The sequence below is a fragment of the Monodelphis domestica genome, chromosome 6, assembly GCF_027887165.1.
Source record: "Monodelphis domestica isolate mMonDom1 chromosome 6, mMonDom1.pri, whole genome shotgun sequence".
Classification (NCBI taxonomy): domain Eukaryota; kingdom Metazoa; phylum Chordata; class Mammalia; order Didelphimorphia; family Didelphidae; genus Monodelphis; species Monodelphis domestica.
This window is the reverse complement of record NC_077232.1, coordinates 74,688,995-74,716,127: the sequence shown is the minus strand read 5'-3', so window position 1 is coordinate 74,716,127 and position 27,133 is coordinate 74,688,995. Positions and strand designations below refer to the sequence as shown.

Sequence of the window (27,133 nt, the reverse complement as noted above, 5' to 3'; positions counted from 1 at the left end):
GCTGGAGGGATTTGGAAACGAATCCTCCAGCCTGAAAGGTGAGAAATGGCTCCTTCCATTGCCTTATCCCAACTCCTCAGAGCCCAAGCTGGCTTTTTCCGCACGCTCGACTCTTGGGAGTTGAACGGAATTCACCTCCGCCACGGGGCCCTCTCACCTATGTCCTCCGGGCGGCTTGGAACCTTATGGCGCCTGCGTACATGACACGCCAAACTATGTTATCCAGCATTCCTGTCCGCCCCCGCCCGCTGCTTGACTCCCAAAGACCTCTGCGATGTCCAGTGCCCCTCCCTCGGGTTAGAGCGGAGAGAGCTCTTACTACAGGCTAGGGAGAGGCTGCTTAACCCTGGATCCCGCCCCCCTGCGGAGAGCAAAGAATAGCTCCTTTGTTTCGTGTGAGGACTCGGCGAGGTGAAGGAGGAAGCGCTGCGAGGAGAAGTAGGTGATGTGAAAACGCTACGTCGCAGTAAAAATGCGGGGGTTTTAGCAAAAGAATTGCTTCCTTGCTCTGTGGCCCACCAAGAGCTTTCCCCACATCTTTCCAGGTGGACCCAGATGAGTAGTATTTGCAGTAAGGAAATTCAACTTCAGGCAGAGTTTATGAGTTGTCTCTATGGCTAAGAGTTCCTTCAGGTTTCTTGAGGTTCGAAAGACCTTTCCTTTCCGGGGAGCCCTGGAAATCTTGCTGGGAAATCCTTTTAATGGGGACCCGGACAGTAGCAGCATCTGAGCCCAGGTGCAAATTTCCAAAGTTTATAGAGATGGCGTTAGAACTGAAAGAGACCTTAGATGACAACTAGTCCAACCTTTTATTGTGACTGTTATCATCATCATCATCATCGCCTTTGGCTGGCTCTCCTTACCTCCCTCCTGCTAGAGAAGCAACAAAGGCTACTTATGGGCTCAGTCCCACCCCTAATACAGGAGTTTTGACCTGCTCCGTTTCTGAGGACACTCAATGGGTTTAGCCCACTGGACCTAAGAATTCCCAAATTCAAGATGTCAGCCTCCCCAATGGCTGAGATTAGAGGTCTGTGCCACCACCCCTAGCTCAACCCTTTCATTTCAAGATGAGGAAACAGAGACCCTTAGACTCTAAGGCTTAGAGCTTAAGCGACTTTCCCGAGATCACACTGATAGCATTGTGTGTCAGAGGTGAGATTCGAACACATTGTCTCCAACTTTAGTTCTGTTGCCGCCATATATAGTAGGTCCCCCGTAGAATAATGGTCAGCATCAAAAGACAAGAAGGCAAAATACTTCAGTGTGTATAAAGAGGTATTCCCAGCATGCAGTGGAATGACCTTTGATTCTGGGTCTAGGGTTCCTGGGTTTCCCCATTCCAGCCTGCCCAGAGAGCAAGCCACAACAGGTTCTGGGAATCATGCTTTTTGGGCGATTCAGTCCACACTGTGTGTCCTGAGCTGCTGGTAGCAGCAATCAAGAGCAGCAAAAGTGCTGAGATCCAGACTTGGAGCTCCCTAAGAGATTGCTGGGAACATCTATGCAGAGGCAAATTCCTCAGGACTGGGTTCTATTAGTATAAGAGTACAGAGACATGGAGCTTTCTCAGCAACTGGTTTTCCTTCCTGTTTAAACTCCAGGTGGTCTGTCAAGATTAGGGTCTGGGATATCCCCCCAAACACACATAAGCATATATATATTCTACCTTCTTTCCTACAACCCAAGGGAGTCAAAAGGATTTGCTGAAGGCAAGTGGGAAGAGGTGGGGGAGAGAAGTAATAAACTTGGGGACCTGACACATAGTTTATACTTAATAAACATTGGTTGGTTGACTGGAGAGAGACTGGAAACTGTGACATCAATTAAGGAGGTTTTTGCAGTCATCCAAGTGAGAGGGGATGAGGGTTTGTAACTAGGGTAGTGGAGAGAAAGGGAGAGATGTTATGGAAGAAGAATCCACTAGACCTGGCAAATGGGACTTGGCTGCATCTTTGCCACACCTAATGACTTTGATCTAGATGTATCCTTTGCCCCAACCCTTGTGTATAATATTCTCCTGGTTCTGCTCCTTTCACTCTGCATCAATTCCTGGAGATTGTTCCAGTTCACATGGAATTCCTGCAGTTCATTATTCCTTTGAGTACAATAGTATCCCATTACCAACATATACCACAATTTGTTCAGTCATTCCCCAATCAAAGGGCATCTCCTCATTTTCCAATTTTTCTGCCACTACAAAGAGTACAGCTAGAAATATTTTTGTACAAGTCTTTTTCTTTATGATCTCTTTGGGGTATAAACCCAGCAGTGGTATGGCTGGATCAAAGGGCAGACAGTCTTTTAAAGCCCTTTGGTTTGCCCTAACCCTTGACCTGTCTCCTTATGCTCCCTAGGTTCTCAAGTCCCTAGTGCCCCTCCATGTTGGCATCCTGAGGACAAAGGCCTGGTCACTTGGCCCCAATTAGAGCTTGCCCTCCCCCATGAGGCAATAACATTCCCCATCTTCCTTTTGAGCCTCAGTCCTATATCACCAACTAGAATTATCCATCTATATGCTCCATAGGTATTACAAATTCAAGACATTCCTTGGCCAGGAAGACCCAAGTTCAAATCCAGCCTAAAATACCTTCTAGCTGTATGATCCAGGGCCTGTTATTTAAGTTCAATCTGCCTCAGTTTCCTCAACAGTAAAAATGAGATAATAATAGCACTTTCCTCCCAAGGCTACTGTAAAGATCAATGAGATAATAAGTGCAAAACATTTAGCAATTAAAAATAATACTTATTTCCTTCCTTCCTTTGTGTTGTTAATAAAGATCTATTGATCTGACATTCCTGGTTTTCTCTTCTAGGTGTAATTCTTGATCCTAAACCTATAAACTCTGGTTTTACATAGACAAGGTTCAATCTGTGGCATTATCCTCAAAAAATCAAAATCTTTTTAGTACATTATACCACTTTGAAGATTCTGCAGATGGATGTAACAAGCCTACCACTCCCAAGGTAACAATGCAAATATCTAATATGAGGTGGTTTTTTCCCACCCTACAGAAAATGTAAAAAACACAGGAGGTTTCACAAGTAACCTGTAAATAATTACCACAAATCTGCTTTTTTTCCCTGGTGCCAGATTCCTCCCAGAAACCTAAAGCATTCCAAACTCTAAAGGCTACCCTTAGATTGAATCCCTTTAGAAGTAAGTGAAACTTAGCGCTGCCAGCAATGCAATCTCTTCCCACCCAATATTCTGGTAAGTCTCACTTTCTACAATTAGAGTCATCCAAAAGTGTAAAATGGACTGCCAGGTGAGTTACCCTGTCCTGGAGGCCTTCAAGGCAGAATGACTACTTTATTGGGAATAAATAACCCTTCCTCCACCCTTTCCTCTCCAGGCTAAACATCTCTAGTTCCCACAGGTATAACTAAAGGGAGTTGTAAAGTAATCACAAAGCAATATCTTCAGTTGACTACAATTGAGTACAGTTAACCAAGAATGAAGAGTCTAATTCTCAAGTCATGGCTGATGATTACTTTCCCTGAGGAGCAACAGTCAGGCCAGGGGCAAGACAATAGATAAACATACTCATAGAGAAGTCAGGCCCTCAAAAAACTATTGCAAGTCACAAGGGCCAGCAAGAGATTCAGAGATCCAAGATGGCAGAACAGAGGTAGGTCACAGAAGGACTGGATGCCCCTCCATGTTGGCACCCTGAGGACAAAGGCCTGGTCATTTGACCCCATTTGGAGCTTTGTCCCCCCATGGGACAATAATATTCCTCATCTTCCCCCCAAGCTTAAGTCCTATCTCACCAACTGGAAATATTCACCGGAAATGTCCATCTATATGTTCCATGGCCATCTCCAACTCAACATATTCAGAAGAGAACTCTATCTTTTCCTCTGAGGTCACTCTTCATCCTAACTTCATTAATTCAGTAGGGGGCACTACCATCCTTCCAATCACACTGGCTTTCAACTTCTGAGTTCTCAACTCATTTTCTTACCATCCAAAGCAAACCAGTTGCTGATGAATTTTCTTCCACCACATTTCTCATATATGTCCCCTTCTTTCACTCACATAGCAGTTGTATTGGTTCACAAGCACATCACCTCTCCCCTAGACTATGGAAATAGTTTTCCTAATTGGTCTTTCTTATTCCAGTCTCTTCCAACTCCAATCTATCACACAGCTACCATATTAATATTCCTAACACACAGGTCTGACCATGTCACTCCAAGAAGTTTCACTGCCTCCCTATTACCTCTAGTATTGAATACAAACTTGTTTATTTGGCATTTAAAGCCCTTTATCATCTGGCTCCAAACCAGGTTGATTTCATGGTACTCTCCCTTACAAACTCTCTTTACTTGTCAACCCTGCCTTCTGACTGTTTGACACACATGAACTTCCATCTGCCATCTCAGGTTGTCCCCCACTCTCAAAATCATCTCCCTTTTCCTCATCTCTTAACTCTTGGAATCTCCAATTCCCTTCAAGGTTAGATTCAAGTTCCATCTCCTTCTCTAAAAAGTCTCTTCCTGATTCTTCCCCTCTCCCATTGTTAATGAAAAAAAATTAGCTTGTACTTTTATATGTGTACATGCTATATAATTCCTGCAGGCAGTTAGGTGGCACAGTGAATAGGGTACTGAATCTAGTCAGGAAGACCTGAGTTCAAATCCTGCCTGTATAATTAAAAATCTGTTATCCTAAAAAAGAACTACATTTCCTGGGAGCCCACTGACTTCCTGTCATTACATACTTCCTGTAGACAGGGAATAAATACCCAGTGGGCAGTCCTACCTGGCTCTTCCTTTGGCACACAGCCAGCAGTGATGAGTATTAATTAATAAACCTCTTAAAATATATTTTTACTATTAAGATTTAATTTTAATTTTCCATGCCTCAGAGGATAGCTATGGACCCCTGAGCCAATCTCAACCTTTCTTAGCCTCAGCATCCTTCTCTGCAAAATGAGACCCATTGGGTAGTTGTGAGTGTAAAATGAGATACTGGTATAGTGCTTGTTAACCCTGATCCACTATAGAACATAAATGCTAATTATATGTTTGTCTTTGTATTCCCAGAGCTTATCAGTGCCTGGTACAAAGTAGGCACCCACCAAGTGTCTTGGCTAGGGTGGTGATGAGCAACTGCTCACATTTCTTTTTTCACGTTTACTTTTAAGATTTTCAAAGTTCTTCTTCACAGTCACCCTCCAAGGTGGGTCTTGGGATTCTCCAGGGTTACAGATAATTTCTCTAGGCCCGTCTCCTTAAATTGATGGCCCAACACACAGAAAAGCTAGAAAACCTCAGAGCCAGGTCTCCTGATTCCGATCATTGCATGGAAGGGAGACTCGGTTCCCCCACAGAACAGCTGCCACCACCAATCACAGGGTTATCAGAACCTTCCTCGGAGTTCAGACACAGAAAAGAGACATGAACTCGAGAAGCTGACAAAGAGGCTTTGGAGCTTGGCTTCCCCTCGGGGCAGGGGTTGTCAAACCAGTCTGGGGTTGAACAAGGACAGGGGCCCCAAGCAAGGACTATGAGTTCATGTGTCCCCCTCTGCACACAATAGTCACTTATTGTTTGCTGAATTGCATTTATGAGGGAAAGGGACTCCTGCTTGGTGAAGGAGCCATACAGCTGGTTCTTTCCCTCCCCCTCTTTATCCAAGTGTCTTCTCCCTGGAGGACCCCTCCTTGGAGCCTCTCCTCCACACAATCCCACTTTATACCAAAGGGCAGGACGGTTACAGGTCTCCCTGGTATTTCCTTGGAACTGATCAATGTTCCATCCGTAGTGAAGATCCAGGCTCACTTACAGCCACTGTCTGTGTGTGTGTGTCTCTGTCTCTGTCTCTCTTTCTTCTCTCTCTCTCTCTCTCTCTCTCTCTCTCTCTCTCTCTCTCTCTCTCTCTCTCTCTCTCTCTCTCTCGTTGTCTCTCAAACACACACACACACACACACACACACACACACCAGGCCACCTCCAGGTTTCTCAGATCATTTTAATCAATCAATAGTTAAATATTCCATAAAAAATATAAAACTTCACATTCACTTTAGACCATGATGATGGACAAACATACCCATATCCTGCTTCCCCTCTTTTGTTTTCTCCATAGCCCCACCCCATTCCCTCCCAGCTCCTCATTCTACCTACTCCCCCCTACCCTGTCCCTATCCCCCTCCCTCTTATTCTTGCCCCACCCCAGACTCCCAACTTACTCCTCTTATCCCCTCCCTCCATATCCTAGAACTGGAAGTTACCTTGGAAGTCATTCAATCCAACACCCTCATTTCACAGATGGAGCAACTGGGGCAGAAACAGCAGCAGTGGCTTGCCCAGAGTCTTTCTAAGGTTGCCCCGACAGCCCCAGTCCTTGGCTTTCCCTTATTCTCCTTACTCCCATATCCCCACCCTGATTCCCTGTTTCCCCTTCATTCACAGTCACCCACGTTCCCACCCCATCCCCTTCCCCACCAGGGGCCAGCAGGTCACCACAGTCACACACACAGGAGGTTTATAAAAAAAACGAGAAACTAAGCAGACACAAAGGAGGCCCACCCCACCCCCAAACCGCTGCCGGCCACTGGCTTCCCAAGCCCTGTGGGCAGGGGAAATCAGCCCAGAGGTACTGTGCATAGTCGGGTGGGGGCCGAGCCCAGAGTATGCAGACATCTCCATAGCACCAAAGCACACGAACACATACATCCACATATGCCGGGCAGACACGCGTAGCCAGGCTCTTCCATGCATTCTCGAACACATAGTGAGGTCTAGGGGGCATACCAGGGACCAGACTCTCAGAGTCCTCCGGTCTTGGCACAGAGGCGTTCCCTCCACCAGGGAGGCAGAATCCCCATCTCCCTCCCTCAGCATTTTACTCACACTGCCCAGGGACAGCTCCTTCTTCCTGGTGCCTGAACTCGGGGCCCTGATCTGGGGTTTACATAAAGCCCAGGCCATTGAGGTCACAGAAAGCTCCTATGTCCACCATCCCCTTCCTAGGAAAGACAAAAACCTGCAGACCCCAAGGGTCAGGGATCCGAGTGGGGGACAGGCATTTCGGTACGTTCATTCCCTCCCTTGACGGATGCTATCCAGGAAGGCTTCTCCATGTCAGTGGCCGCTGGGGATCATAGGATCAGACTCACTGAATATCAGGGCTGGAAGAAACAGGGAAAACCAGCGGGTCTACCCTCCCCCACCACCAAAGAGGAAGAAAGCCTAGAAAGAGAAAATGGCTTGTCCCACATCATCCAAGGAGGGTGTAGCAGAGTTGAGACTCCAAACAAGTTTTCCAACTCCATTCAGTGCTCCTTCCATGCTGGACCCACCCCAGCAGGCAGCTGTGACTGGGGTTATTCGGTCCCCAGTGGTCACTCGGGCTCGATGGTTACTTGGGTCCCAAGTAACTTGATGACTTAGCCCAGCAGCCACCCAAGCCAGGCCCCAACAGTCTCGCCAGGTAGTCACTCAGCGCATCTTTAGATGGAAGTCTCATCGCATGTGGCCAATGGTGCTGTGGTCAGCAGAATGTGAGCTTGATTTGGGCCTGGGTGGGAGTCCCGTAAGAAGGACGGAGGAAAGCCGTTGAGATTGCTGCCCCTTTTGGCCAGAGCCAAGGCCAATGGAAGCCGCTCATCCTCTGGGGAAGGTGATGGCGAGGGAGGGTCATGGCTGCAACTCGTGGTTCCAGATGGAGGGGCCCCCAAGTCCAACCCCACTTTGTTTCTTGCCAAGAGCTCCTGTTGGCGTTGGCGCTGGCGTTGCCTGCCAAGCAGGAGCAGGATCAGAGTAGAAGCCACTGCACCCAGGATAAAGCCAGCTAGCCCAGAGCCCACGATTCGGCCACGGCCCTGGAGTTCCCCCCAGAACAAGTGATAAGTAGCCACTACTTGAGTCATCCCCCCCTCCTGGCATTCACAGGCATAGGTTCCCAGGGCTCCCTGTGTCACCAACACTTCCAGTCCATCCAGCCGAGGAATCACTGCATCTTCAATGAGGCCCCCTGGCCGGTGCCACACACAGGTTGCCCAGGCGGATCGTGGGGAACATGGCAAGACTACATGTGCAGCTGGGACCACAGGAACCTCAAGAATTAGAGGAAATGCTGAAAAGAGACGTGGGAAAAGATGGGACCTAGCAGGTGCCAAATCCACAACTAATACACAAACATCTTCCCAAAGTTTCAACCCCGTTGTTTCCAACTGTCTTCAGGACACATCCTCCCTGAATGTTATCGTGGCTCAATATGTGTTCAAAACTGAACTCATCTTCCTCCCTAAACTAATCCCTCATTCACAACTTCCCCATTTCAGTAGGTAGTGCCACCATCTTTCTAGGCACCAGAGCTCAAACCTCGGTTATCTGTGTTTTCCCCCTCCTTCACTCTAGCCCTCCAACATCAGTTACTAAATCCTACTGATTCTCCTTTCATGATTTCTCTCATATCAGTCTCCTTTCCACTCATACTTCTATACCTCTTATCTGGACTATTATAACTCTCCTAAGTGGTTTCCCTATTTTCCAAGTAACCTTCCTAAGACACATCAATTATCTCTACTTTCAAAGTCTTTCTACCACCTACCAAATAATGTATGAACTTGGACACTAACTTTTGAGAATCTCCTCAATCTGAATTTGACTATCTGTCCAGCCTTCTTTCAAATTATTGCCTTCCCTATATTTTATCTTCCAGCTAAATTGGACTGCTCTCCATCCCAGAGCCTCATAGATCTTTCCCATCTCCATTCTTTTCTTGTCCCCAAACCTTCATTGGACTCTTTTTACCCCTACAGAAACTCTGTTAAGGTTCCCTTCTCATTTAAGCCCAAAGTCAGATGTCACCTCCTCCAAGAAATTTTCCCTGTCCCCCCTTCTCCCATTTGCAGTGAGAATAATCTCCCCTTCCTCTATATATCATATCCCTTTGCTTGGACCTCTCCTAGCATCAATCCCACTCTCCCTTGTATCAAAGTTATTTGGTATTTGTCTTTCTCCCTTTTGTAAGATATTTCACATCAAAGTCTGTGTACAATAATAGCTATTTTTGTAGGCTTCAGTGCTGAACACAGCTTTAAAAAAGTGTTTGTTGAATTGAACTGAGAAAGCTGAGCCAGAGAAAGATCAGGGTAGGCAATAAGACCAGGGAACAAAACAAAGGGAGGCAAATGAGGGGATTTCTAAGGAGGGTCATCTCCATAGGTATAATGAATCTATGGGTGACACTAACATTTAGTAGATCCTTCAAAAGGATCCAAAACCAAAGTTTCTATGTCCTCCTCCTTTTCCTTCTGTCCTTCAGACACATACCTCCAGTCTCCTTAGGGCAAAGAGAGGATACATTTCCCAACTCAATGTCTTGGAGCAGCCTAGAATCAGGAGGAAGCTCAGTTAAAAAACAAATATGGGCCCCCTCTCTTTATTCCCATCATATCCTTCATCATTCCCACTATACCATCAGCCCTGAAAACTCCCAACTGCCTCCCACCACTTCCCCATCCCCCTCTATCATTACTCCCTATCATTACGTCCCAGAGCTTCCCTATCATATTATCACTAGCCCCCAATATTCTGCTATCATCCCTGTTACTCTACCACCATTCCTCATTTTTCTTCCATCATTACTCATCAGTATTTCATTAACCCATCTTATCATCAATCCTTTAACACCTCTCAAAATTCCATCAATCAATATCCCCTTGACCATTCCCCATTATTTCCCCCCACCCCTGCAGCCCTCACAATTCTTCCACTACCACCCCGTATGTCCCCCAGGTTTTCTCCATCATCATTTCTCAATAATCTATCACATTTTTAAAACTCTGACCTTCTGTCTTAGAATCAGTACTATGTATTAGTCCCAAGGCAGAAGAACAGTAAAGGCTAGACAATGGGAATTAAGTGACTTGTCCAGGGTCACACAGCTAGTAAGTGTCTGGAGCCAGATTTTAACCCAGGACTTCCCATCTCTAGACCTGGCTCTCAATCCACTAAGCCACCTAGCTGCCCCCTGAATCTATCACTCTTAACCCATAATTGCTATTCCTTATATTCCTATCACTCCCTTTATCACCCTTAATAATTCCTCTATCATCCACTAATCTCCCCATACTTATCCCTCATTACTCAATCATTCCCTCTCTTCCTTTTGTACCCCCAAATCACCCTTTGTGATATCCCCATGGGCACTCTAATTCCCCCCACACTCCTCAATAGCTAAAATCACAAGAGGCACACATACACACTCACTTGCTCCCCTAGAACATTGCTCCCTTTGTGACCTCCATGCAAAAATCACTGTTAGGTAGAAGGTAAACAAGCCCAGGCCTTGCCTAGGGAAAAGCTTAAGTCTAATATAGAAAGTACACCTGTGGGGAGGGGATGACAGACATACAGACTAGTGGAGCAGAGACAACAGACAGACAGACTAACCAATAGAGAAGAGATGTGAGACGGAGAGCTTGGCTGACAGACTGAGTAGAGAAAAGAGACATCACACTGGAAGGGCAGAGGTGACGGATAGAGACATGCTGACAGGATAGAAAAGCTCAGAATTCAGGTCACGCTCACCCCTCGCCTGCCCCAATGTGGGTAACACAAGCCTTGAGCCGGGAGCTCCAAGCACAGGCTGGGTCTCGAGCCAGGATGCACTCTTTGCAGCTCCGGAGACGGCCACAGTCTGTTATGTTTATCTGTGTCACCTCAGAGCCGGAGCCAATCAGGAGCCAACCCTGAAGAAGCAGGAAAAATGGAAAATGGTCCAGTCCTAATTAGTAATGAGCCAAGATTCCTTCTCTGTCATGGTCATCAGGCATCCTCCCCTGGGTTCACATGCGATACCCATTCCCCTGAATTCCACTGAGCACTATAGGTAACTCACATCATGCAGCTGGAGAGTTTCCACTGGTTGAGGCTCCAGGAATAAGGTCAGGTCTTCAAGGATGCTGAGCTGGGAGCCAATCCGTACTGCCCGGTGCAGGTGTCCATCCCCTGGGGAACAGGCGGGGAGCTAGAACACCACTATGTGCATTGTGTATTGTAATTGCCTCTGTGACATGGTGTGGTGTTGAGTATAAGCGAAGGTGTCATTGTGTGTGAGACCAGGTCCTCATGTGGGCATTCCCACAATACCAGTGACCATGTACCCTTCTGGACTAGAATGCCCTCTCCACCATCACACCAATGGCCCTGACCGTTGTGACAAGGAAATCACTTTAAAAGACTGATATATATTAATTTAAGGTCGCCAAGGAATCAGCTATGTAATTCCTAAATGAAAACTTAAATCAGCAGTCAATCTTTTGTGGAGTTTAATTACAATAGGAGGAAGTAATTAGAGAGAGAGAGAGAGAGAGGGAAAAGGGAGAGAAGGAAATAGGGCTTAAATACCCCTTCTTTTTAGGCTGGGCCAAAAGGCCCAAGCCCTTAGATAGCTAGGGCAAAGGAAAGAGATCAGTCCCTATTACTCACGTGACCAAAAATGGAGAAACAGTCTCAGAGCCCCCACTTTCAGCTTCCTTCAGAGCAAGCTTCTCAGAGCACACACCAACCACACTGACCAACTTCTCAACCCCCCCCTGGAGTCTTCAGACCCCCCTATCCTTAAGGAAAACCCTCCAAGTTGCCTCCCCTCAGTTCTCACATCTACCAATCACTGTCCATCAATTTCCCTGTGCCAATGGAGGCTCTAGCTTAACCCAGGACCACCCAGAGGCTTTGCACATGTCTGTTGAAGGTCATATTTTCAAATGATTAAATCTTTGCTCCTTTGCTACAGCCCTTTCTAAATCCTGTTAACCTGAGTAGGGTAGAGATTGGAATAATTAAATTTTGATTTAGGCTGCAGCCCTTACTCAATCCTGTTAGGACTGAATAGGGTGGAGATTGATTCCAAGTATCTCCATTGTATCAATTCTAAAATCAATCATGACTCAAAGAAATTCCTGTTCTATGCTTAAGCATAGGTCAAAGTCCTTTCCATTGTTCAGCAAAAGGTTTCTGTCCTAAAGTAATCTTAAGAAGGGAGGAGAAGGAACCTCCCATGCCAATGGGGTTCACATTCCAATAGTCAAGACCCACTATCAATAGGAAATTTTTCAAGTATGAAATTTCCCAATGGTGAAATTTCCAACATTTATAAGTCTAAGAAATTTTAGGGTTTACACCGTCCTGTAGAAGTGTGACTGTGCTCTTGCAATGACCTCCTTGATTGGTCTCTTTCTGTTCCAATCCATCTTCCATACATTTGCCAAACTGATATTCATAAAACCTGGGTCTGACCACATCACTCATTCTACTGCTCTACTTGCTCAAGAAGCTCCAGGGGCTCCCTATTGCCTCCAGGCTCAAATACAAGGCCGTCTGTTTGGCATTTAAAGATCATCCCAATCTGCCTCCAGCCAACATTTCTAGGCATGTGATGCATTCCTCTATGGTAAAATCAGACTGATCTACCCAGTGTCCCGCACCCAAACCACTCCATCCATCTCTCAACTGTGCCTTTGCATGGGCCAATTGGCCTCCATTCTCTCTCCCCTCTGCTCTGGCTTCCCATAAGGCCCACATGAGGTTTTTTTGGATTCCCCCAGCTGTTGACCCTCCCCACTGAGATGACTTTGTATTTACTCTGTATATCTTCTGCATTGTAAGGGTACATGTGGCTTCCTCCCACAGAATACAAGCTCCTTGAGGTCAGGGACTGGTGTTTTTGTCTTTGTGGTTCCAGCACTGGCCGTTTGGAACAAACTTAATAAATGATTGTTGACTGCAAGATATAAAACTATGACCCATCAGGACAGAAAGTGGGAAGAGGACCTGCAGAGGCAGATTTCAGCTCATCTTAAGGATAAGCCTTCCAGTGACTAGAGCTAGCTAATAGTGACTCTTTCATGAGTCACTGAGTTGCCTGTTACCAGAGATATTCAAACAGAAGATGAATGGTCTCTTCTCAGGGTTGTCATAAAGGGGATTCCTCCTCAAGTGGGGGATAGACTAGATGAGCTCTGAGGTCCCTTCCAAGCCTGAGGTTCTAGCATTCTAGGATTCACCTGTCCCCAGGTAGAGTACATCATACTCTTCTCCCAGCAAGCCTGTCACTCTGTGGGCTGCAACCCGGTGATAGATTGTGTTGGAGGCAATCAACAGGGGATGACCATCAGCAGGAGAAACAGGCTGGTCCATAAGAGGGTGGTCCCGTACAAAGGTAAGAACTCGGTCAGGTAGGGAAAGTGATGAGCCAAAGCCTAGTAGCTTCATTTGGTTGGTGATACACTGGGGGGTGGAGAGAGAAAGAGAAGAAGTATGAAGAAGAGCTAGAAGAGGATAAGTACTGGGGGTGAATAGAAGGTTGGGGGGAATTTCCTGCTCCACCCCCTCCTTCTAGACTCACCATTCCAGGCCTGGGCTGAGGGACTTCACTGTCCATCACAGGCATTCCTCTATTGCAGTCATGCTTGAACTCCCTAAATGGACCACTCATTGATGACTGGATGTCACGGGGGTGGAAGGCACAGATGGCAGAAATGGAAACCCCATCCCTAGAGAACAATAGGGCAGGAAAGCCTGAGGTTAGGGTGCTGAATGGGAATGGCCAGTCTCTGGGGTAAAGGAGTTGGGGCAGGAGAGTTGGGTGGTATACAGAGGGACTCTGGAAACTAAACAGAGAATTTCCTCCCCAGAGGAAAAAACCTGAAACAAAAGCACTGGAGACAGGAAGGCACCAAGTTATCTTTCCATAAAAATATGCTTATATCTAGAAGAGTTCCTAGAAATCATTTAGTTTCATATTCTCGTTTTATAGATGAGGAAACTGAAGCCAAGAGGGGTTAATCAACTTGCCCAAAATTACATGCAGTAAATAGCAAAATCAGGAATAAAGCTCAGGCCCTTCAATTCCAAATCCAGGATTCTTTCCACTATACCCAGCTCTTTTCCCCCACAGTACCTCCCTCCTCACCACTGGGAGGAGAAGATCCCATAGAAGAGGGGGACTCCTGTGCCAGGCTTCAGTTGTAGGGTGGTCATATCCTTCAGGATGCTGGAAGTTCGGCCATGTGTTGGCCCTGGACACAGCAGCTCAGCCTTCAGAAATGTTGTCCACCTCCGCTGGAGGGTCTTCAGTCCCCCAAGGTCTCCCTGAGGGCACAGAAATAATTATTTGGAGTCCACAGTATTGGGATCTGATATCCACCAGATTCATTCATCTCAAGACAAAGGCAAAGATACAGATAGAAACAGGTAGATGGGGGGGGGGGGGGGCAGCTGGGTAGCTCAGTGGATTGAGAGCTAGCCCTAGAGATGGGAGGTCCTGGGTTCAAATCTGGCCTCAGACACTTCCCAGCTATGTGATCCTGGGCAAGTCACTTGACCCCCATTGCCTAGCCCTTACCACTCTTCTGCCCTGGAGCCAATACACAGTACTGACTCCAAGATGGAAGGTAGGGGTTTAAAAAAAGAAAAGAAAGAAACAGGTAGATGGGGTGACAAATAAATGTTGAGCCACAAAGATGAGGAGACACAAAGGATTTCTGTATAGGGGATGGTTTGCTGTCCAACACCACTACCCAGACTCACTTTCCAGACTGGGACACCAAAAATAGATAAAGGGGATATGATAAATTTATGATGAGGAAGCAATAATGACAGAGACCAGAGCAAGGTCATCAGAATAATTATAGGGGAAGAATGAAAATACCCACATACAAATTCTCTACTCCAAGGATAGACGGAAACAGGGGCAAAGTGCAATGAAGAGCTAGAGAGAATTGATAGAAATGCAGAAGAAGGAGGACAGAGCAGATGGGATGGAACAGAAGCCTCACCGCACACACACGAGCCACACGTGGGACCTTAATTGGTTGGTACATATCAGAATCTCGGGCTGTCTCCGTGAAGAAGAAATAAATTTCAGTGTCTCCATCCTCCTCCCCCAAGTCAGTTGGGCTCAGAGATACAGCTGCCACAAACTTTGGAGCTAGGGAGATAAGAGGCTTTAATATCCTGTACCAGAACAGACCACATCCCTTTCCACTTTTGGTTCCCCTCAGTTTCCCTTTCTAGGGGGCCCTCCTCCCTCTTCTCCAAACCCAAATATTCTCCCCTTTTCTTCTACCACAAGGCTCCCCAGGATTCTCTTCTACTATCTTCCTACCATTAAGCCAAGCTGGTGTGACCTCTGTTCGAATCCGCTCCTCAGTTGGGCCTATGGCCCGAGAGATAATTGGCTCTGTCCCCAGAAAATTATTCATGCTGGCAGCATACAGGACACCCCCTAAAGAAAGACAAATGAGGAGGCTGGAAACAAAGATGCCCTGAGGAGATAGTTTGGGGACCAAGATTTTGTATGAAGAGTGATTAGGGACAGAGACACGCTAACAAGAGCAGTAAAGGATAGATGTTTCTTCAAAAGAAGGATGGGAAGAACAAATAAACTCTTAGAGCCCTCTGCCCATCCCCTCCACTTACCAGTCATTATAGCAGCTGACCGCTGTGTTGGCTCAAAAGGACATTTCCCTCGGCCACTTTCTAGCCTTTCGACCTGATGGAAACTGGATACATCCTATGACCCAGAGAACAGTAACAAGATCACATTGGAATCAGTGTGTAATTCAACACAGGAAGTCAGCACACGGATCAGAGAAATCAGGTCAATGTCCAGTCAAGCATCAGTCACAGAGCTGGTCAATGTTGGGTTATACGGGGAGGTCACAAGGAATGGTTAGTCTGGAGAGAGCCCAAAGGGAAGGGAGTCAGTATAAAGGTCACAGGGAAAAGGTCAACTGGGGATGACAAAGCATCTGTCAATGAGGGCAAGGGTCATGGGGAAAGGAAGGTTGGTACAGGAGAAACAATTATAGGAAAAGTCAGTGAAGACATCAAATGGAGTCATAAGGAGGACTTGGATGTTGGAAGACATCATTTTCCCATATCCCCACACCACCCCTTGTTCCTGTGTCCCTAATTCCCTCCATTCTTCCCATCCCTGAGTGTTGCTTCTATCCTTGGCCTGTCCATTATGTCCATTAGAAAGTCCTGTCCAAATGGGTTCAAGTCAAGAACACATATGATACCAGTGGAATCACGCGTCGGCCACGGGGGGTGGGAGGGAGGAAAAGAAAATGATCTTTGTCTTTAATGAAAAAATGCATGGAAATGATCAAATAAAATACTATAAAATTAAAAAAAAAAAAGAAAGTCCTGTCCAAGTATAAAAGAGAAGGCCACAGAGAGGCAGACATGAAGTCTGGGGCTCTCTTCCGAACACCCTCATGACCCTGCATTAAGCCCTTCCATTGAGTCCTACATGAGCCTTCTTCTTCCCTATGGGTTTTCAGTACAAAGGGAAGAAACCCAAGATGGATAGACAAGGGATGAGAGACCAAGACCAAGAGCTTCAATCCCAAAGCTAGCAAACATGCAGCTGGGGGACTTGGGGATACGGCAATCTCCCAGGAACCAAGAAAGACAGGAAGAGGTTGGGCTAAGCTGCAAAGAACAAGACAAGACCAATTTACTGACAGTCCAAAGTATTCCAGGGACCCTTTTTGAAAAGTATCTTCCTAACCAATATCTCTGCCCATGCTCACAAACTTCCAGTGATTCTCCATTGTATATATGATAAAACACAAACTCTTTGACCTGGTTTTTGAGGCTGTACACAATCTGGTTCATTTACCTTCCCAGAAATTTCACACTTCTCTCTCTTAGCCAAACGGAATTCCATGCTGTTCCTCAATATCATCCTGACTTCTCCCACCTCTCAATATTAGCACAGTGTATCCTCCATGCCTGTGATGGACTCCCTCATCTCCCCTTGTTGGAATCCTTCTCCTCTTCAAGGGCCATCTTTCTTCCAGGAAGTTTTCCCTGAAACCTGCCTCCCCTCAAGCTGAAATCAATCTCTTCTTCCTTAAATCATACTGAGATATCTTTAGTGAATCTCTCTTTGCACCCTCAGTCAACCTGGAGTTCTTTGAGGGTAGTGACTTCCCTGCCCCAAACTCTGGACCCTTAATATGAAGGGCTGGCACTTAATCAATATCTGTATAATTAAATTAAAATTTCTTATAACTTGAACCTACTCTTGTCTTGTTATTTTGGCCCTATCTGTAAAGTCCTCAGGAACACTGAGGAAAGGTGGTATAGTAGAGGGGGCATTGAACTTGGAGTTTGGATAGCCCTGGATTCAAATTCTACCTTGTACACTTACTAGCTGTGTGACCCTGGACAAGTCTCTGAATCACTGCCTGCCTCAGTTTCTTCATCTGTAAAATAAGAGAGTTGGTCTCTAATCTCCAAAGTCCCTTTGTAGCTCAAATCTATGATCCTATAACCATGCAGGGACAGTAGTGGACTTATTTTGGGACAGAAAGAATAAGAGCAAGAAGTTGTGGTGTCCAGCTCCCATTGAACAATGAGTAGGAATGAGATAATAGGATCCTTTGGGATTGGGGGTCAAATATCCATGCCTTTACTTCTGCTCTCATGACTATTACCTTAGTTCAAGTCCCCTGTCCTTTGTCCAGTCCCTTAGTTATAGCTACCTTATACTGAAACTATTGCAAAAGTCTCCTAACAAGTCTTCCTAATAGGGCAAGCTCTTCCCCATCAATTCTGCCCTCTACCAGATGAAAAATGCAAGTTCTAATCCTGTCTCTGATACTTACTAGATGTTTGGCCCTGAGCAGATTATTTTCTCTCTCTCAATTTTCTCATTTGTAAATCTACTGCCTATTTCATGGGCTGGTTGTGAATATACCTTTAATGTTCTAGAAATGCATTATTATTCCTAAATTACTGTTCAGATCATGATTCTTCCCTGCTCAGAAAAATGCATTAAGCTGACATTTAAGTCTTTGCTTCCTAGCCCAGCCCCAGCCTACCTTTCTAGGATCATCTCCCACTAGTTCCCATCTTGTTTTGTTGTTGTTAATGTTGTCCTGTCATGCCAGACATGTCTGACTCTTTGTAAGCCCATTTGAGGTTCTCTTGGCAGAAATACTGGAGTAGTTTGCCAATTCCTTCTCCAGCTCATTGTACAGATGAGGAAAAGAGGCAAACAGGGTTAAGTGACTTGTCCAGGGTCACATAACTAGTAATTGTCTGAGGCCACATTTGAACTCAGGAAAATGAGTCTTCCTAACTCCGGGCTTGACACTCTAATCCTCTGCTCTACCTAGCTGCCCCAACTAGTCTCCAACGCACCTATACTGTATGCTCAGCCGTTCTGGGCATCTCATAGTTCTCCAGACACATTCTCCTCTTTCCATATGCAAACTTTTTCCTGGAATTCCCTGACATTATGAGAAGCAATGTTAGGGGGCAGCTGGGCCAACCCTTACTGGTAGCATGTACCTCCTTCTCTCCAAGATCACCAATAAGGCATCTCATAGGAGACGGATGAAAATATCCAGAAGATGGAAACGCACTGGCTCATCAAACAACCCGCTCTACATGGGGACAACTCCAGTTGTTAGGATTTTTTCCGGATTCCAAACTGAAATTTGTCTCCTTATAATTCCATCCTCTTTTGCTCCTAGTTCCACCCTATGTCAAACATAGTCAAACAAAACAAGTCTAACCCACCATCTGCATCATACTCTTCCAGATATTTAAAAATGGAATCCCACTGTCCCCACCCCAAGTCTTCTCTCCTCCAGGTTAGGCCATTCTACTTCCTTCAACTAATTTCCATTCTCCTTCCCATGCTATCTACCCTCCTTGGGGTAAACCCCAATTTGTGAGGGTCCTAAAACATGGCATCCAGAACATTCCAAATAGTCTAATGTTCCCTGGCCTTGGTCAGGCCCTATCATTATCTCTCTGTGCTGACTCACATTGAGTTTAGTGGCTATTCAAAGCCCAGCATCTTGTTCATTTGAACTATTATCTAGTCACACTTCCTCTGCTTTGTCCTGATATGGTTGGTTGGGGTTTTTTTTTTAATCCCATATGTGAAACTTTAGAAGCTTCAGCTCATTCTAGTATTTAAGCTTCCACAGGATTTTGCCAGAGCTGGGGAGTTTTTCTCTTCAACTTCTTTGGTTATGTGTCCCTACAGTCACCATATGTGTATGTATGTACGTGTCCTTTTCATAGCCAGACTCATCTAAGAACTGCCTGTGCCGTCACTTTCGCCTCTTTAGATGCCATCCCACCATCTCCCTTCTCTTGAACATTTGTCATGCTACCATTAAAATTTCACTTTTAAGAACTTCCCATGCCTCTTGAGCTGCCTTCCCTTTCAGTCTCTGGCCACGGGGTCACAAAACTCTCCATGAAAATGCAGCTAGGTGGCAGCTAATGAAAGGAGTCTCTAAGACAGCCCCCAGAGTGGGCTGGACAATGGGAGTGACCTACAGACTTTCCCAGGCCCTGAAGTCAACCTAGGAGAGTGAGCACTGACAAGTGACTCTTCAATTACCAATGGCAATGATGGGATGCCAACTCACTTCGACATGCCTGGGACTCCAAGCAACACACAGCAGCAAGGTACCATAGGAAAAGGAAATGGGCATACCAGGGGACAGAGGAATGACTAGTGTGCTGCTGGGAGGACAGTGCCAACCCAAAGCATCTGCTCAAGCTGGAGCTGCTTGCAAGACAAGGAGATTTGGTGTTTTCAAAGATACAAGCCCTAATCAGGCTTGGGAAGGAAAAGAACCCTCCAGCCAGAAGGAGGGTCTTTCTTCCCAATTGTCCTACGGTTGGCACTGCACAAGTGTTACCATTTTACTATAATGAGACAGAGCTCATAAAAGGATAGTGACTTGCCTAAGATCACACAGCCAATTCAGACTCGGTTCTCAGGGCTCCAAGCCCAGTCTATAACCAGAAATTAAGAACAATGAAAATGGGCACAGGTGGAATTATATTTGTATATTTGGATATGTATGTAAGTGGATGCATATTTGTCTACAGGCATGCATTTATATTACTATACTTTTTTCCATCCCAAAGATATCAAGTCAAATGAAAGAATACGGTACTTGGCTCAGATTTAATCTCTGTCACTTAACATCAAGTTGGACCTGATTGAAAAATGACTAAATGACAACTTAACATCTTGGGCAATTCCCTTCTTTCTGTTGCATTTCCCCCTGCTGAAAATAAAAAGAAATCTAACTTCCTTTCTATATCTAAATCACATGGTCTGAACTAGCTAGAGCTCAGGCTCTGCAGATTGTGAAGGAAGACAACAGCAGATACCTTTGCAGCCAGCCAAGGAGGGCCTCAGAGGACCTGCCTATTTCTAAGAACAAAGGAGTTATGACCCTGAATATACCAAGGAGTGGCCCAGAAGCCACGGAGCAAAGTCTGTGAGTGATAAGAAACAAGGAGGTTGAGAATGGATGACTAGGTAATGGGAACAGGAAGCTACAGTGTTTTTTAATCTGAGTGGCCCTTTCAGACAGCTCTCCTTACCCAGATCCCATGAGGATAAGTGAAAGGGTAGTCATTTCTAATGTAGAGAAAGAGGAAGAATGTTCCCTAGAAAGATGGACAAGCCAAGATTCTGCTGAGAATGGCCTGATGATCTTCCCAGGCCTGGAGGAATGGCCAACCCCCAACCATCCAAGGCCAAGACTTTCCTTCATCTTTGTTGAACTAATACACATTAAGAAACCCCTTACTCAAGAGAGCTTTTCTTCTTCCCATGTACTATGGTCACTCAAGGTGACTAGTCTTTCTCCTTGAGGATTACATCGGTTCTGTCTGAACCCAGAAAATAGAATGAGGAGCAAGACTAGAGGTAGAAGATACAACACCAGATCTGGGCTCATTTCAAGGGAAATCTTCCTAGAAGGAAATCTGTCTAAAAGTGGAATGGGATGTTAGAGACAGGAAATGCTTAGGCACCAGTCTAACTGGTTCCCAAGGTGCCTTTCAGTACTGAGAGGCTAAGATCCTGAATTCTTTGTCTTCTTGTACCTAAGTACAGGAAGCCTGGGATAATGGAAAGAACACTCCTCCTTTGAATGAGGAAACTTGGGTTCAAGCTTGGATTTAGATATATACTAGTTTAGACATATTTTATGTGTATGTCTAGTTAGGCTTAGGTATAAAGTTTAAACACAAGTTTAGATTATATACTTGTCCAGGGAAAGGCAGTTAAACTCTCTGACTAAGTCTGTGGATTGACTCCATTGAACCACAGAAAAGAGGTATGAGCAGGGGCCATGGGGGCAATGGTATAGGCACAGACCATGGGAGTAAATGAAGATGGGAGCAAGACTCAGTATATGGGTGTGAGAAATGGATAGTCATAAATGGTGATGTGAAGCCTAAGTCACTGGCTTTCCTAGACCTGTCCTTTGGCTAACTCTATATACCCAATAAATCTAACCTCTGTGACTCTGGTTCTAGTGCTATCCAATCTCCTTGTGTTGTTCCTATGTCTTCTCCCACATTTCTCCCAGGTACAACTCACAATGACTCTATATGCTAGTGACGTCACCACCCCCTTCCCATGCATCCCTCCCTTCCACATATTCCCTCTATTATCCAATCACTCACGATGATCCCGCACTGTGGGTCGAAGGCAAAGGTGCCGCACGTGAGAAGATGAGTGGCGTTGGCCATGGCAAGAATTCGAATGTAATTATGACAGTCAGCCTGGGGATCAAACATGTCAGACAAATTCAGGAGATCAGAGATATCAGAGTCAACAGGGAACATCTCAAATAGATTCAGGAATGGTGAGAGATAGAGAGGGTGAGTGATGGAAAGAGATACCCAGGGGATCAATGGTAAGTGTTGTTGGTCAAAAACTGAGTCCAGGGGTACTATGTCCATTGTGGAAGAGTGAAATATGGTCAGTCCAAGTTTTAGGGCTGGGAGTTAAGTTTATACTTACCTCCTTCTTGCCTTTCTTTTTGCAGATCTGTCTGTGGGCCTCAGGCACTGGCCAGTCAATCTAAGGAAGATTTAGGAGTGACCACACTCTTCCCTAGTCTTTCCAATATCTCTCTACATGGCCCATAGGGACCAGAACCAGAGGACAGGAGATAGGCAAAATATCTTGAAGTTTGGGCTCTTCAGAGCCTCCCAAAGGGGGCAAGGTGCTATGGTTTCCATGGCCTCCTGGTAACCATTGTATAACTCTCCAGAGTTCCAGGGATCTCCCTCTAAGTTAACATGCATGTCCTCAGCACCCTCCCCTGGGAAACCTATAGCTTCCATTCCCTACACATCCTCATTCTCCCAAGGCCTCCTCTCAGCCCAACCATCCTTGTCCAATGCCCATTGGTCAGCACTATTAGAGTGACCCTTCCCTCCACTGTGATCCCTTTAACCAGCAAGAAGTCCCACCACACAACTCTACATGGAAGAGTCATTACATGTCCTGAGGGTTGGGTTCTCTCTCATGCTCATCTCTTACCCTCTGGGCTCGCCCCTCTGTGAGAGGCAGGGGCAGAGCAAAAATGGCATCCCGGGCACCAACATAAAGCGTATTGGAAACAGGATCCACAAGGAGGATAGAGTAATTTTGAGTCTGAGGAGTGGAGAACCGAGTCAGGAAAGGGTCAGCCTCTATGGAGGAAAGAGAAATTAGAAAGCAGAAAAGACATCTTCAGTCATCTGGCAAGGCCAGCATTTGTTTTTAAAAATAAAAACTCTTACCTTCTTTCTGTCTTAGAATCAATATGGTGTACTGGCTGAGGCTGTGGTCAGGGCTAGGCAATGGGGATTAAATAATTTGCCTAGAGTCACACAGTTAGGAAGTATCTGAGATCAAATTTGAATTCAGAACTTCCCATCTCTAGCCTTGGCTTTCAATCCATTGAGTCACCCCTGGTCTAGAGGTCTTAACTACCATTTACTATTACAATAGCCTCTTAAGGTGTTTTCCCACCTTCACTCTTTTCTACCTCCAATCCATCCTTTACCCTAATAATCTTCATTATGCATATAGACCTGGCCTTTTCTCAAAAATCTTCCATGTTTTCCTATTTCCTACCAAGTATAGCCCAAACTCTTCTGCCTCGAATTCAAGACCCTCCACAATTTATTGCTACCCCACCTCTTCAGCCTAATCCCAGGATATTCTATACCCTCCTGTACTATATTGTAAGCGCTAAACAAACAACTCTGTCCCTGAAACACACCTGGCACTTCCTCTCTCACACTGTTCCTTATGACTAGAATTCCCCACACTGTTCACCTGTTGAGAGAATTGTAGGGCAGTTAGCCCAGGGCCTGGCACACACTGGGCATTTAACAAATTTGCTCCCTTCCCTTCTCCTCCCTCTCCTTTGGACTCAGCCTTCAAAGCCCAACTCAATCATCACCTCTGTCACAAAGCATTCTCTAATCCCTTCTGTTGCCAATGATATAATTCCCTTCAGAACTCACAGAGTTTTGACCTGTCCTGTAATGCTGTGTGCAGGATGTCTCCTATTACATTATAAACTCCTGAACTATGATAACCTGGAAACAGTAGGTACTTAATGAATATATAGATTGAATTAATACATCTGTTAAATGATTGTTAACTATCTGAGGAGTCTTCAGGTACGGCTGAGTATGCTAGCAAGGCAAGAGAATTCAGCACACAATCTGACTAGTTCTTTTTCTATACAACTATAGCTCTTTATTAAAATAAAAGCATGTCAATGCACCTCTAATTTCTCCTCCTAAACAATGGGGTACATCATAGGAAAGTAAGGTTTAAAGAAATGTACTAAGATGTATGTTAAATGCCTTCTCTTGTTAAACCTTCAAGTATTGTTCACTGCTTTTACTCTAACCCAAAGTAATAATAAAAAAAAAAAAGACTTAAGAGCTCCTACTTCCTGTCCCCTGAGCACATTCTTTCCTGAGACCCTGAATAGCACTCTGTTTTGTAGCTCTCCAACATCCCAATCAGGTAACACCAAGCATTACAGATAAGTTCACTTCTTATTCCCCTGGACTAAAGGGACCCTGTTTTACCTAAACTAGTATTTCCCCTAGTACTGCACACAAGTACTCTGTAAATAGTAGGAAATTACATTTTATTGAATAGATGTAACTGAAGAGAACCATTTAACTTTCTCCCATTGGGCCTTAGAGATTGTCTCTTCCCACACACCACTGGTTTATGCTTTGGCCCACCCCAGTCACTGACATCTTAATGTAATAGCCCAAACTCACTGATCTCCCCCTGTATATTTGAGTTATGCTCCTGCCTGTGACTTCTTGCTTCATCTGGGCCTCTAGACCAAGGCCGGGCTCCCCAGGTTCCATATCTTAGCTTTTCCTTCTGGTTTTCCCTAAAACTACAGCTTTTTCCTTAGCAATCACTCTCTGAATTCACAGTACCTGCATAACCCGCCCACACAAAGTGATGCTATGATTATAGGCCCTGGCTTACACACCATTCTCTCTATTCCACCAGCCTAGTATAGCTCCCAATCCTGACCCTACCTGGTCAGCCCTGTCCTCCTGCCACCTTTGACCCAGTGCTAACACACAACAAAACCCAATGGTAAAGACTGTACCTCTGTTTTGTGTGCACGCATCCATAATTCTGCAATTGCCTCCTTCCCTCCCCCTTGCAAATCAGAGGAAAGATGCCCCTGGAAACTAGCTTACCTTATTACTCTAACACCCCCTTACCCGGCAATCTTTGGAACTCAAAAAGGCTGGAAAACTTATTTTGCTGAGAATTATGTAAGAGGGTTCATTAATAAGCTTAGCAACTCTCAGTCCTTTCCAAAATCTGAAAAGAGGTTTTGCTTCCCCCCCACACACACCCCAAAGACTAAAACACTGCTGCATAATGGATGGGAGCAAGAATGGGAGGTCTAATAAATAGGGAAAGAGTTCAGCATGCCTAGGAGCAAGGATGTTATGGGAGTAACGCAGGAAAAGGAAAATACTGGGGCACAGAAATGAATGGGAGAAGGAGGATTCTGGGCTCAGGAGAGGGAGGGAGGGGTGGGGTCTTATACTCAGGGATGGGAAAGATGGGGCACAGCCATAATGGGTATGTGGTTTGAGGGAACGATTTGGGAGGGGTGGGCGTTGGGGGATGGAGCTCTCTGAAAAACAGAGGGATGTGGGAGACACAAGGATGGGGGAACTCTGGGCAGCATAGGGATGGGGGGTGGGGCACAAGCAATTTCCTGCTTGAGAGAAAAGGCTTGCTAGAATAGAGAAGGAAGCTCCCGATTCTGGGGGAGGTGGGGGGCAACGTTGGGAACATAGAGTCGAGGGGAGTTCCCAGCTTCAGAGAAAAGGGTTGAGAGCATAGAGACCCGGGAGTTCCCTTGTCATGAAAAAAATATGTGGTTTGAGAACATAGGCACTAGGCAATTCCCTGCTCAAGAGAAAAGGATTGTAAGCATAGGGACGGGGGCGCTCCCAGCTCAGGAGGAAAAAAAAATGGTTAAGAGCCTAAGGACTAGGGAGTTCCCGGTTTAGGAAAATAAGAGCTGCGAGCACAGGGACAGGGGAGGTCCATGTAATTTAGGAGAAACTGGTTGAGAGCATGGAGATGATTCTGGATTAAGAGAAAAGAGTTGGGAGCATAGGGATGGGGAGGTCCAGGTTTCCAGAGCGGAAAAAGGCTGCTAACATATGAGGGCGCAACGGGTTGCGATGAGGGGGAGTTCCCTGACCCACAGACCGGGCGGGCTCAGGAGAAATGCGGAGGCACAGGATTGAGGGGGATTCGGGCATTGAGGGTATCGTTGACCATAGAGGGGCTGGGCTGGGGAGGTCAGAGTAGGGAGGCAGCGCAGCACCTGCTCTTACCCGAAGCTGTCAGCGAGGTCCTGGGCACTGAGTATGGCACGCGTCCGAGCGGAGGTCCGCTCCAGGCTCTGGCCAAGAAGCAGTTTATCAGGAGAACCAACACCTGCACCCGCAGAGCTGGGCAGGGCGCGGCCCAGACAGAGGCGGGAGCAGGGGCAGGGGCAGGTGCGGGAGGCTGCCCGCTGCCCGGGCGGGGCCGACCGGGAGACACCCGCATCCTGATCGGCAGTTAGCCAGAGGTGGGTCCTCAAGCCGTGGCTGCAGCAGGCCCGGTAGCGCCGCCTCCCGGCCTGGACCTCGGGGCTCCGCCCTGCGCCAGGTCTGCCCGGCCCAATTCGGCCGCTCTGGGCCCCGCCTGCGCCCGAGACCTCGGCCCTGGTCTCCAGACGGAGCTCGGCCCGCAGGCGGCGCTTGGAGCTGATACCCGGCAGGAGCAGAAGCTGGATCCTGAACCCCAACCTTGGCCCCACCCCCGCAGGTGGCGCAGTGGGCACGCCCCTAGAAGAGGGCCAATAGAAATCCGCCTTCTCTGAGCCAGCCAATTGAGTCCGTCCCAAGAAAGGCGGGGCTCCTTGTGGGCGTGTGCAGAGGCCAGGTAGAAGCTGGGCACAACCCACGTGGAGGCCGGATTGCACTGGCTTCGGGGATGCTCCTGCAGGGAACCTGGACTACCTGCAGGATTGGCGGGGTGAACTAGAGAGCTAGAGGCAGCGGAGATAACGGAGACCCGGCCTAAGCTACCACAAAGACAAACTCTAGGCTTTTGCTGAGAGAAATCTGCGGGGATTCTGACAAGGGGCTGGACCTGCGCTAGAAGAAAGGAGGGGAAGATACCAGTTTCCTCTCTGACCACTAGTGGGGGGCTCGGCAAGAGGGAGGGAAGAAGCAAGAGAGGCGAGTTCCCAAAGTCAGAATTGTAGAATTCCATAGATTTCATGGTATAGTATTAGAAAAATATGAGAACAAAATAAATTATAGCTACAGGTAATGTGTGTATATATACATACATATATATACATACATACATATATATATATATAAATATATGTAACATATATATATATACACCTACATTTCCCTTTATGGATCACAAGCTCCTGAAGGGAGGGCAGGGATTGTTTCATTTGTATCTTTATCTCCCAGACACTGTGCCCAGCATAGAACAGGAGCTTGGTAAATGTTTTTTGATTGACTGCAATATATTTCTATGCTAAGGGCAGGTTTTTTAAAAAGACTTTAAGTTGCAAAGGAAGTGCCAAGCTGCATTATAGATGGAGTTTCCTGATTCTGGAGTTCCTTATATTTGTTAAATTATAAGTCCCATTCCTATCCTATGCCTTTTTTAAACCAAGACATGTGGTTTCTTACTTTCATTCTTTGTTTTCACTTTGAGAGGAGGTTTGGAAATAGATGG

The 27,133-nt window shown here is 46.2% G+C and overlaps 1 protein-coding gene across 1 annotated transcript; it reads right to left on the bottom strand.

Moving 5' to 3' along the window:
- Window positions 1-5,962: 5,962 nt before the first annotated feature.
- Window positions 5,963-26,198, bottom strand: SEMA4F (ssemaphorin 4F). Its single transcript, XM_007496882.2, has 14 exons — window positions 25,720-26,198; window positions 22,361-22,512; window positions 21,836-21,895; window positions 21,496-21,594; window positions 15,445-15,538; window positions 15,131-15,250; window positions 14,802-14,953; window positions 13,937-14,115; window positions 13,370-13,517; window positions 13,029-13,251; window positions 10,862-10,971; window positions 10,552-10,712; window positions 9,292-9,350; window positions 5,963-8,089 (listed from the first exon to the last, which is right to left on the bottom strand). Exons 1-14 carry the CDS (start codon window positions 25,934-25,936, stop codon window positions 7,464-7,466), a joined length of 2,400 nt encoding a protein of 799 aa, XP_007496944.2. The 5' UTR covers window positions 25,937-26,198; the 3' UTR covers window positions 5,963-7,463.
- Window positions 26,199-27,133: the final 935 nt, after the last annotated feature.